Source organism: Hakea prostrata, chromosome 5 (genome assembly GCF_041222555.1).
Source record: "Hakea prostrata isolate BN-2017 chromosome 5, UWA_Hpros_2, whole genome shotgun sequence".
NCBI lineage: Eukaryota > Viridiplantae > Streptophyta > Magnoliopsida > Proteales > Proteaceae > Hakea > Hakea prostrata.
The window spans coordinates 47980495-47992787 of record NC_142604.1 but is presented as its reverse complement, the minus strand read 5'-3'; the positions used below and the strand labels follow the sequence as shown (position 1 = coordinate 47992787).

At 38.7% G+C, this 12293-nt stretch overlaps 2 protein-coding genes across 2 annotated transcripts; one reads left to right on the top strand and one right to left on the bottom strand.

The window, feature by feature from the left end:
• Positions 1–3041: 3041 nt before the first annotated feature.
• On the top strand, positions 3042–5065 carry LOC149016253 (scopoletin glucosyltransferase-like). The gene has a single exon (XM_089157384.1). The coding sequence runs from the start codon at positions 3345–3347 to the stop codon at positions 4782–4784; it is 1440 nt and encodes a 479-aa protein (XP_089013510.1). The 5' UTR covers positions 3042–3344; the 3' UTR covers positions 4785–5065.
• Positions 5066–5797: 732 nt separating this feature from the next.
• On the bottom strand, positions 5798–11905 carry LOC149016252 (SUMO-conjugating enzyme SCE1-like). The gene is made up of 5 exons (XM_089157385.1): positions 11714–11905; positions 11457–11540; positions 6742–6894; positions 6525–6638; positions 5798–6421 (listed from the first exon to the last, which is right to left on the bottom strand). The coding sequence occupies exons 1-5, from the start codon at positions 11780–11782 to the stop codon at positions 6359–6361; spliced, it is 483 nt and encodes a 160-aa protein (XP_089013511.1). The 5' UTR covers positions 11783–11905; the 3' UTR covers positions 5798–6358.
• Positions 11906–12293: the final 388 nt, after the last annotated feature.

The window sequence follows — 12293 nt, the reverse complement described above, 5'->3', positions numbered from 1 at the left end:
CTGGATTTACAAAGAAAAAATCATTGAAATGCAGCTTTTGTGACAGTCTTCTTATTGCAACATTTTGTTGTTTAGTTTCCATAAGAAAGATGATGTTGGGCCTCCCTTTCCTGCAAACTTTTTGCAGGTATTGCTAAGTCAGGGGAGGGCCAAGCCCCTGACAGTTCCAAGAAAGGAGCTTCATGGAGCCTGTGGAGGCTGATTTAGGGCAGCCTGCCTCTCCCTTGCAGCAATAAGAGAGGGGTAGCCCCTGGCCCTCATGGCAGCCCGAAAAAACCTAGTTGATCTCCCACTAGCTCGACGTGCAAAAGCATTCAGGCCTTGTCCCCTAGAATCATGAAATGGGAGAAAATCTTTGTCCTCTTCAAGTCTAAGTCTCTTCAGCATGATGGTTACTTGATCAAGGGATGCAGCTCGTTTTCTAGCATGAATGGGTTGCATAGCAAGTTGAGATGAATCATTTTCAGTTATCTCCTCAATAAATACTCTTGATCCCACATGATTAACATTTGGTGCAGTTGTCCTTATAATGATTGGTTGTACTTGAGTAATCTCCTTTGAAAGACCCTCTTCTAATGAAGAATTATATTCAATTTGAGCAATCTGAAAATTTTGTTCAACCATAGAAAGCATAGGCAAATGCATTTGATTATTGGGACAAGAAAAAGTATTTTCATCCAAAATCTCACCTGGCTCAGCAGAAGGCAATACATTATTTCCATAATCTTTTAAGTGTATCACAGAATCATGTAATTCATCAGAAATATTTTGATTGGGCCAAGAAGGTGGGTAATCGGTCAAAGGATTATCAATCGAACCAACAGAAATAGAAGGAAACTCAGAGCTTGAAACATTAGAAGTACTTACCTGGGCTGAATCAACATCTAAGTTTTTGCCTTGTAGTGACACCTGAGATTGAGCGGAGTTTGAACTACCATCACGATGGTTCATTGGTAAAATAGGTAATGTTTTACCTTGTGGGTCTCTAAAATCAGCAGGCCCATTGACAGAACCAATAGAAAGTCTTCTATTTAAAGGATGAAGTGGGCCTACTTTCCTGGGCCTAGGTAATTTGATGATAAATAAGAGAGCCCACTCTAGAATCGCTCAAAGTTGAAGATGGAATTAGGGCTGTTCCAAAGTTAGTGATATTACGGATTTGTCCCTGTGAATTATCACTCTTACTTGTACCTGCACCAGTGATGCTCGGAGAAGCCCAATTTGGTGCCGCCTGGTCTAAATTCCTTGTCGCTGGATCAACAAGTTCTAGAATGTACCTCAGCATATCAGGAGGTAGACGAACTGTAGCATCACTAGAAGTGGGCGGGTATAATAGGTTGCATTCAATTAAAACCATTTTTGCCAATAACTTTCGAATTTCCCAGTTGGAAGGACGATGAACAGTGCTGTTGGAATGAATCCAATCTCCAAACATTGCTCCACAAATCTCACCACACCCCTCAAAAATCAGAATGCCTTCATGAGCAATTTGATTACTCAATGAACAATTTCTACATTCATGACCAAAAAAGCCACAAAAAAAAAAAAAAAAACAAATCCCAGGAAGCTTGGTAAACTGCAAATCCACCTAAATCATACCTTGTCTTGGCCTCACAATCCGAACACCTGGTTTTATAGGAACTCAAATAGAGCGGGATAAACGGATTGCAAGTGGTCTCCCTAAATCACTTAGACCATGGTGTGGTTTTACCTCAATAAATGTCCCCAAGTTGTTACCAATAGACCTTGCAACTTCTATATTATACATTGCAGGAGGAATATTAAGAGCTCGAGTTCAGATTTCATAGATGTCAAAAGATACTCTATCCATTGGTATATGTGGTTCCAAAATCTTCAAGATAAGCAAATGATTCTTAATAATCCAAGAGCCATGGTGAAGAGCATTCTCAACTTCCACAGGAGTCAACAGCTTGAGAAAAAATAGATGTCTTCCAACTTAAGAAGATAAGCAATAGTTGATCTAGAAACCCTTTTTGAAGTGATAACTTTACCGATTAAAATAGTGTGGCCCTCTAGCATAGATGCGGATAGAAGAGAACTAACATCAGAGGAGTCATCTGGTAGGATGATATCTGCCGAGAAAGCCACCTCTCCTGAGAAGAAATGGATGAAGTGGGTGGGGGGTCCCGCTGAGATGACTCCATAACTCACCTGCACAAGTCAATAAAACCTAACAAGTATAGTAACAATAAAGTATTCAGCCAGATGTTCGGATCATATCAGCTTAAATGGCAGCAATTTGAAAGCTAAAATCCTAACCACACAAGACAAATTGGTAATCCCAAGAATGATGAACAAAACGAAGTGGGAAGGGAGAGAGAAAAGTGATAGAAAATAAGCTAAAAAAATGGTCACCTTAAGAAAAATCAACAAGTATATCAATAAATGATCACTGTAATACTTTAATGGCAGCAATTTCAAAGCAAAAAGTAAAAGCACACCAGTCAAATTGTGAATCCCAAGAAGGATAAACAAAACGTAGAGAGAAAGAAGAGATGTGAAAAAGTCAGCAAAAAAAAAGTAAAAAAATAAAAACAAAAGAGATCCCTCACGGGAGGGTTAAAAGTTAAAACCCAAGATTTAGAAGTTATCCAGAGAAGCCAAACTGAAATCAGGTCTATTTTATCGGACAAATCCGGTCACAACGAGACTTCCGACAAGAAGTATGAAAATCTCTGAACAAAGAAAAAGCAAAACCCAACGCAGAGGGTCGTTACCGACATGCCATGAGGAATTCTTTTTGTGAACAGCCACAAGGGTTTTTGAAGTCACTCAATGACAACATGAAAAAAGTATATTTTAGGAGGAATTCCTACTTATCTTTTAAGGAATCGACCATAGATGAATTCCCAAAATTGCCTATGCCCACCCCTATAGTGACCAAAAAACTAAACACTAAATTATAAACAACACTCAGATTAAAGTATTTTTATAATGTATAGAGAGGTTCATGCTATTTCTAGGTAAATGGTTCCAGCTCACCAAGCATATCAGGGAATTTATTTTCGGTTTCACTTCAGTGTTGCACATAAAATGCGTAGCTTTGTGTTGTCTATAGTCGAGATCAAAATCTCGAGCGAAATTTGGATTTCGACCGTACGTTTCACCTTTCACCTACTTGCGAAATAGCCCATCGAATTTGAAATCTCAATAAACTTTTCCACAATTATTCAGGTTTTTTCCTTCCACCTTCATGATGATCGTGCATCAACTAATTCCTAGGTACCAATTTGTTGATCGACTTACATATATGAGATCTGATTGAGCTATATGAGATCTGATTGAGCTGAAAGCCTGAAAGGCAATCGAACACTGAATCTCAAATGGGTTCTAAAGCATATCAACTTCATGGTTTCTTCTTTCCTCTAATGGCTCAGGGTCATCTGATTCCAACCATAGCTATGGCAAGATTATTCTCTAGCCATAGTGTTAAGACAACCATAGTCACTACTCCTGTCAATGCCAGCTTCTTCTCCCACACCATCGATCATGGTAAACAGTTGGGTCTTGATATCTCTGTTCAACTCATCCAATTTCCTTCAGAAGAGGCTGGATTCCCACCAGGCTGTGAGAATGCAAGCTCTGTTGTTAACTTCTCTAGTGCTGCACCCAAATTCTTCAAAGCTCTAGACTTGCTTCAGCAACCCTTTGAGAATCTTCTTCAAGAATTTCTCCCTGACTTTGTAGTTGCAGATATGTTCTTCCCTTGGGTTACTGATGCTGCTGCCAAGTTTGGGATACCCAGGCTTGTTTTTCATGGGACTAGTTTCTTCTCTCTCTGCGTCTCAGACAGCTTGATACGCCATAACCCGTACGAGAATATCAAATCTGAAACTGAAGCCTTCGTGGTCCCTGGTCTTCCTGATCAAATAGAGCTGAGGTGTTCACAGCTGCCTGAGTTCAACAAAATGCCAAGGGAGCTGAGCAGGTTGTTTGAACGCATTGCGGATTCAGAGAGAAGAAGCTATGGAGTCTTGGTGAATAGCTTCTTTGAATTGGAACATGATTATGTAGATCATTACAGGAAAATCATAGGAAGGAAGGCTTGGCCTATTGGCCCTGTTTCACGTCACAGCAGGGACGCCGGATCCTCCATTGAAGAACATACATGCGTGAGATGGCTTGATTCAAAGAAACCCAGTTCGGTGCTTTATGTCTGCTTTGGGAGCATGGCTCCATTCACTTCAGCTCAGCTGCTTGAGATTGCTGTGGGGCTTGAAGCTTCTGAGCAACCATTCATTTGGGTTTCAATATTGAATGATGAAGGAGCTGAGCAAGGGAGAATTCCAGTAGGGTTTGAAGAGAAGATTGAAGGGAAAGGTCTAATAGTAAGAGATTGGGCTCCTCAAATTAGGATCCTTGAGCATCCAGCAGTAGGAGGGTTCATGACCCATTGTGGATGGAATTCAACAATGGAAAGCTTGAGTGCAGGTGTGGCGATGATTACTTGGCCAATGTTTGCAGACCAATTTTATAATGAGAAGCTAGTGACCCAAGTGCTGAAGGTAGGAGTTAGTGTAGGGGCTCATAACTATCAAGAACTTGTAGGGGAAAAGGCAGTGGTGAACAGAGAGGACATAAAGGAGGCTGTGCAGCAGTTGATGGTCGATGGAGAAGAAGCAAAACAGTTAAGGAGCAGAGCTAAAGAGGTCAAAGAGATGGCTAGAAAGGCTTCTGAAGGAGGTTCTTCTTATGCCAACTTGACAGCTTTGATCGAGGAGCTGAAGTTACATCCACGACCTGGAGGAAGGGATCTAGATTGAATCCCATGTATGTTTCTTTAGTTTTTGGTTCCCTGCTATGCGCATGAAGAAAATTGTGGGATGAAAACTTGAGAAGATAATAAGGTGCATGGAATACTATTCAATTGTTAGAAGCTTTATTTGATTCCAGATTCAAATATAGAAAGTCTCCCGAAACCTATGATCAGATTGCCTATGTTATGATCCTCCCCAGAGCCCAAACCCATAGTGGCAAGAGACATTGTGCATTATAATCTCTTTTCTATGTATTTGGTATGCATTCTCCTAGTGTTTTTTTAGAAACAAAAACCACCAAAAGATTGATTCAGTTGGCAATAACCATCACCTCTTAGTGGAGATTTCATAAAAACTAAGAATTGGGCTGTGTCAATCTAGAACACAATAAGGTTCCACTTTGTGTTTTGTTCTTAGAGTTTCGCATGCTGCTTCTGCAATGATTCTCCAACAAAGTGAATAAATTCATATCATATTCTTCATTCTACTTACAAAATATACTTGTTAAACATGTCTAGAAACGATCTTCTTTTTCGCATTTGAAGGATATACGAAAATTTGAAAATGGCCATCTATGCCAAAAAAAGCTTCAGTCCTACGCATTTAATCCACAAGACTGTTCGGCAAAATTTCAGACCGTCGGCTCCAATACTTCGGTTGAGATCAAAGACGGATCGGAATGTGTCACTAAACTGCCTAAATGCACAGGACAGAGGCAAGGTCCCTCTATGCCGACACAGGGAGCCTTTTCCAAGACAGGTTAACTCGGTAATAAACTTTGATAAAGAAGGATCAATTTAAATCTCATTCGGAAATAACCACTTCAATTGAAATCTGACACTACTTCTTTAAACTCGATAATTCTAATTCAAAATACAAGTAGGCAGCATTTTGTTCTTTAGATACGGTTCCTTCTCCATGATGAACCCAGAACCCAGAACCAGGATTGCTCAAAATTTACATAACAAACGTTTGGGACTTCACCAGAAATTAACACCAAAGCTGAATCAATTCATTGAAGAGGGGAGGAAAATTTTTACATCTGAAATTTCAGAAACATAAAATCATTTTACGACAGGGATGGTTAAGAACAGAAGCAAAAGCTCTAAACAAATTAACATCCTCAATACAGTAAACAGTCAAGCAACCATCTAAAATTTCTTATCAGCAAACAGCTAACCAGGGGTCAAAAAGACTGGTAAGTATCAAAAAACGCTCCAGAACCCTGCTGTCAAGATGTGTCAGTGTCATATGTTAATTCCAACCTTCACATCGAGAAACATATCAGTTTGTTCATTCTTTGCTCAAAATGGGAAAAACAATCTCATAAGCATAGAGAAAGCATGAAATCTGACAACAGAGTATACAGTGTCCCTACCACTGAAATAAACATCATTCAAGTATTTCTGGTATTCAGAGTTGGTAAACTATCATATTAAGAGAAATCCCTACAAATAAGAGTTCTTCCATGCCAGACAAGCATTTACCATGCAGTCTAAACATAAATAACCAATTGACAAATGCACCAATGAGCAGTTGGCAGACGCCCATCATTTCAGAAAAACAGGTCAGATATGGCATTAAACCAGAGGTGGGTATTGCTTAGCCTGCTGTCTAACCCTTCTCTTGTACTCTGCTGAATCCTGCAATGAGGATTATCAAAGATCAGTAGTGACAATAATGGGCATCCATGATACAATTAATATACGCACAAAAATTAAATAAAATTCTCAGGTGGCTGAATACCTGGATGAAGAGGTGATATCCGTCTGTCTGGGCAGGATCAGCAGGGTTTGGTTGATCCAGCAAATCCTGTATGCCGACAAGAATTTGCTTCACCGTGATGGCTGGTCTCCAACCCTAGACATAATGAAAGCACTTCTAGTAATGGAGATCACCAAATCTCATCATTCACATCAAACAGCAACAGCAGTAAAGCCTAACAACAGTGTTGAGTACTTACACTATCCTCGTTGAGAATTGACAAACAAACAGTTCCTGAAGGATACACATTAGGATGGAAGAAACCTTGAGGAAACTTGCACTTGGGTGGCTTGCTAGGGTAGTCCTCACTAAAGTGAAGAGTAATTGGGAAGTAACCACCATCCCAGTCGGTCTGCAAGTAGAAGAGCAGGCATAAGAAATTTGTTGACGCAAACCATGTGACATGATTATTAGTGAAGTAAAATCAGCGAAAGTGGAATAAGTTGTTGCCCACTAATTTCCTTTTGTCAAATGTAATAATAATAATAACAACAACAACAATAATAATAATAATAATAACGTAAGAGGAAGACGAAGAAGAAGAACCCCCCATCTGGTTCATATAAACCAGTTTCCAGAGCAGAGTAATCTAGCATAAACTGTTCGAGAACATGAGTAATCAACCAGAGATGCTTTAAAAATTTTACAATTTTGGGACAGAATTCTCATTGAAGACCGAAATTATAATTGAGTGCTGTTCTCTAACAGCAGATTCAGTCTGCAGAATTTGAGCCAAAATGATAATTGAATAGGGAGATCTATTAGAGTCCTAGACCTAATAGGAGTAACAATGGCAGATCAATAACAGTAGTAACCAACCAGAAAATTTTGAATCTCAGAGAGCAATATGATGAACTCATGTATGAAGTGTGACCTAAACAGAACAATACTTGATGTGTATTGGAAGAAGAAAAAATTGAAAACAAGTATTTGGCAACGAACATAAATTTTAAATTTGAGCTGATTGACGAGCAAAGGTAAAACAAAAGGACGTAAGTCCAGGAATCCAACAAACCCAATCACTTAGGATCCACTATGTTCAAATGAGAATCCATTTATTGTCTACTGGATCTACAGAGAAAAACTGAAGTGATGTGTCCCTCAAATTGAAAAGGAGGTTGGCCTTTGCAAATTCTTAAAATGATTCCTAAGCGAATATAGGATTGAGTAAGGATTATTTACGGTTAACCTTGTCCACAAGGCCACAAGACAGCAATAAGAAACAGCAGTTTAATGGGATAAAAACCCCAGCGGCCAGCAAAGGGAGGTGATCTTAACCACAAAAAATGTACCACTTGGAATGATGAGACTGAAATTCTAAATCTTACCTATTCCAAAAAGATAACATAAATTAACCAATTCTAAAAGAAAACTACTAAAAAGGTACCCCACTAAACAGACTATAATACTGAATTCCTAACTCCTACCCGTATGTTCCAAACCACCCTCCCCCCCCCCCCCCCCCCAAAAAAAAAAAAGAAAAAAAAACTACCCGTATGTAATAGTGCCTTTTAAAAGACCCTTGGACCAAGGCCCAACACCCACATGTAACGCAACCCAAGAATTATTGCCACTAAAATAACCAGGCAATTTATCTGGATCACCATTCCTCTAAATTTCATTGAATGGCATATTATAGGCACAAGACAGTGACAGACCTTAAAAGAGGTTCCAAGTAGAATATACCCCCAAAAACTGACAAAAAGCCTTGTAGATATAGCTTCATATATACCACAAACCAAACACCCCCAGGAGAAAATATGAGGAGCAGAAAAAGCTTAGGCAAACAAAAAAATGGGTTCAAGAAAACTGCCCGAAAGACAATAACTCCACCAGCACAGTACACAAGGATCTGGCAGGAGCAAATTATTGTAGACCAGTCCAACAGGACAGCAAACTTCATCCCCAGATAACTAAAAAAAATTATCGGTTTTCAGATTTACAGGAAATTTTCAGGGAAAAGCACATATCTTAGTCTCTCTTAAACTCAGGTCTGTCACCCACAGCCTCTCATCATAGTCTGGTATCTCACCACATAGAACTGCATCTCACAACCACCTCAGTGACACATGATAAAAGGAAAGGCTCAAGCCAATCACATTAAACAAATCTGTGTACAAGTCATAGCCCCTCACAAACTTACTTTAATGGAAGAAGTCTATTTGGGTTATAAACATGTTGAACTTCATATCCCAAGGGTTTCCCACATAATAGGCCACTTTAAGGGACTAAAGCAAGGTAATTAGGTTGCGTACAAATTCAGACCTCATTCAATTGAAGCTACACCATGTTGAACTATTTCTAGAAAAGCAAAAACAAAAAATCAACAGAAAACAACATATTCATCCTTAAAAAAACATTATTTTGACAATAAAGTGCTGAGCTGAAACAAGAATCTAAGAAAAGATTTAAAATAACTCCATGTAACTACCTTAAATGAGTAGAATAAAGTCTGAGCTGAGGAATGTTGTACAGAGTTAATGAGTTAGGTATTGAGATGTAGGATTTATAAGTTGCAAGTTCTTGAAGGAACACCTGAAGATAAAGACACTGCGTAACAGTTGGATTGAAGGGTTTTAAACAACCCTGGGACAAAGGGCTTTAGAATTATAATAGTTCCCAATTTCTTAGTGTGTAATCTTGTATATGGACTTAATCTTAGGTTTGGCTCTTGCTAAACAACTAATCAGTGATCTGAGTGAGTGATTTAAACCCTAAGATCTATGCCCAAACCTGAAATCCCAAGTGTAGGAATGAGAAGGAAAAATTTGGGTAGGAATTGGTAATTGGAAGACTGATCCTAAGTAACTAACTAGGCCTTATAACTAACTCATAAAAGGATTTAAGGACCTAGAAATTTTATGAAATGCAGTTCATCAAAATTCTGGCTGCAACTGGTCGAAAACTCCTATAAAGCGGGGTGAACACTATAGAAATGCTGCTATAGTGCTGAAATACGGGTGAACCAGTGACCCCAACTAGTACCAGCAAGTCCAGCTAACCCTAAAACCTAAAATCAAACCCTTTCAGCCCCAAAACTTTGAAGAAAGATGATGCAGCCTCAAATAAATGAGGCCTAGTTATTCCAAAACCTTCAAGGAAACAACTCATATGGAGAGGATAGGTTTGGTTTTAAAGGCAAAGGTTAAGTTAAGGCCCACTGCTTAAAAGCCATATGCTCTTAAATCGTATTTAAGGTATCAAAGATACTCTACTCAGCCCATCCCAAAAGATACAGAGAATATTGAGATGTGATGCCATGGGCTGAAACTTGAATTCAAGGTTTGGTTGGGTTTGGATGGATTGTTTGTACGAATTGTTAAGTTTATGATGTGGTTATGAAATGAGAAAGGGGACAACCCTTATGGTTATTGATGAAATGGAATTACCAGTTGATGCATGAACCACATAGGAGAAAACTGAAGAATGTGAGCAAGCAAATCAAGATACCCAGAGTGGATGCCAGCAAAAAGACATGTCCATGCCATCGAACAACTGAGTTGATGCAGTTAAATCCTTCGCGCCAACGTCTATGATACATCCTTGTGGCCAATATCTTTTTTTCGGTCAAACCTTTTGACCAATTCATGGAAGTAAGCAAATGATGGCTTGAGTTGAATGGAAGTAAACCAAGGACTTCAGCCAAGGGTAGGAATTGTTTACGATATTGTGCCATTATGTATATAAAAATGGCTTGGTGCCAAAAAGGAAAAGTTTGAATTTTTCATTTTTCATTTTATGAACTTGAGTTTGGAAGAATGTTTTACATAGTTATGGATTGCTTGTGTAAATGCATTGAACCATTCTTTCAAGTTTTAGAATCTATGTATATATTAATGGTACGCACTGCATGTATATAACCCCCACAAGGCGAGAATTCACTCCCTTCTATTTACCCTCATAGACAGGAATAAAGACCCTAGTTCCAGTGGGAACTCATCCCGAAGAAGGATTATATTGAGTGACTTGTCATGCAGCATTTTTGAATGTTTAGGTTAGTCTAAGCTCTTCCTTAGGGTTCCAAAAAATGTAAAATTGGTTAATGAACAACCTTCTATTAACTTTTGAAGTCCTCTTGAGGCACATGTAATTATTATGGGTCATAAATACTGTATTGGTACATCAATATCAGTGAGAAACAGCCACCAGTGCCTTAGCTTTGAAGGTCTCTTGCCTCCACAATTATCACTGTTTTGTAAATGAGATCTTGGTTTATTTCATATATGTTTTTTGCTTCTTGTTTCATTTTGTAACTAATATGGCAAGACCCATTTGAGAGTCGGGCTGTTACACAGGCTCTTCACGAATACAAACTCAATTCATATTTTCCATCTATATCTAACAATAGGGGGTCACATGATATATAAAGAGAATTTAGAGAATCCTAAAATAAGCCTAACTCTCCAACTAGGAGACTATTCAAATAAGGAAACCAAATGCAATATGCTGCTAATTTCTAAAATAAATAGAATAAAATAAACAACAACATTATTTTTTCAAGTAACATAAATCCCTAAAGATCTATTGGATCCCAAGAGTCAGCAATCGTAGGTGATAGTTAATTTATTGTTGGAAGAAGTGAACCCATGAATTGTCTTCTCTAAGATTGAAACATATGACATTATTATTTGGAATCAATACATCAATATAACAACATCAAAAGTGAAATCTCTATGCTTTCATAATCCAGCTTCTTTTAATCTTCCACAATTTTCCTTCACTTTATCAGTAAAAAAAAGTACTCAAGCCATGAAAAAATTCTTAAAAAAGGTAAGAAACTAAACAAAAACCCAAAAAGAAGCAGCCAATTTAACAAAGCAGCCACCCTCATGCAAACACTAAATTCTGATAAATTCCCCCATTTCCATCAATTTCTATCACTTCCTCTGATACAAAGAATAAAAGATAACTTACTCCAGTCTTCCCAGGGATAGTACAATGCCAAACCATCAAATTCACCGACCCGTCTGGCAATGTCTCCGGCTTAGCAACAAAACCCTAGAAAACCCCAAGATCAAATCAGGGACGACAAATGAATTCACCATTAAATTCAACTTACAATTAACTTTAAAAGTGAAAAAAACGAAAGAATAATAAAAAAGGGACCAAAATAAGGGCAAGAATGGAGAAAAGGAAGAAAAACTTGAAAAGGAAAATACGAGTGTTCTTACATGGGGATGATTCTTACGCCAAGCTTTCCTCTCCTCTGCAAGACGACCCCGAGCAATTCCTCCCGACATAATTGCTTCTATCTCTGCTGCGGCTGCTTCTTCTTCTTCTGCTTCGCTCGATGATTCTCCGGTAGTCGCTGCAATGTAAGTTTAATATTTGCTACCAGGAGAGTTCCAAGTGTAAACAAATCTATTAAAATTTATTAATCAGGCTTAAAGGTCAAACACCATTCCTCGCGTCAGAAAAACGCTACTTTTGGTTCAGCGGGTGAGTCCGATGCCCGATCACCGACTCACTCTTAGGAGTTCTTCCTGTTCCTGGGTTGGGTTTTCCAAACCCGGAAAACCCATGGGCTAACCATTTTACGGATCTTCGGGTTTTAATCTGGATCAATTTTCCAAGGAGACCGTTTCCAAATGGGGATTCGGATCTTCTCCACCCAGGTGAGCTGTCCCCCCATACTCTCACCCTTACAAAGGGTTTGACATTAGGGCCTTAGGGGTGTAAATGGATAACCAAAATCCGCTTCTGAATTCACATCCGCATCCGTTTAGGGGTATCAGAATCCGTCTGATTATT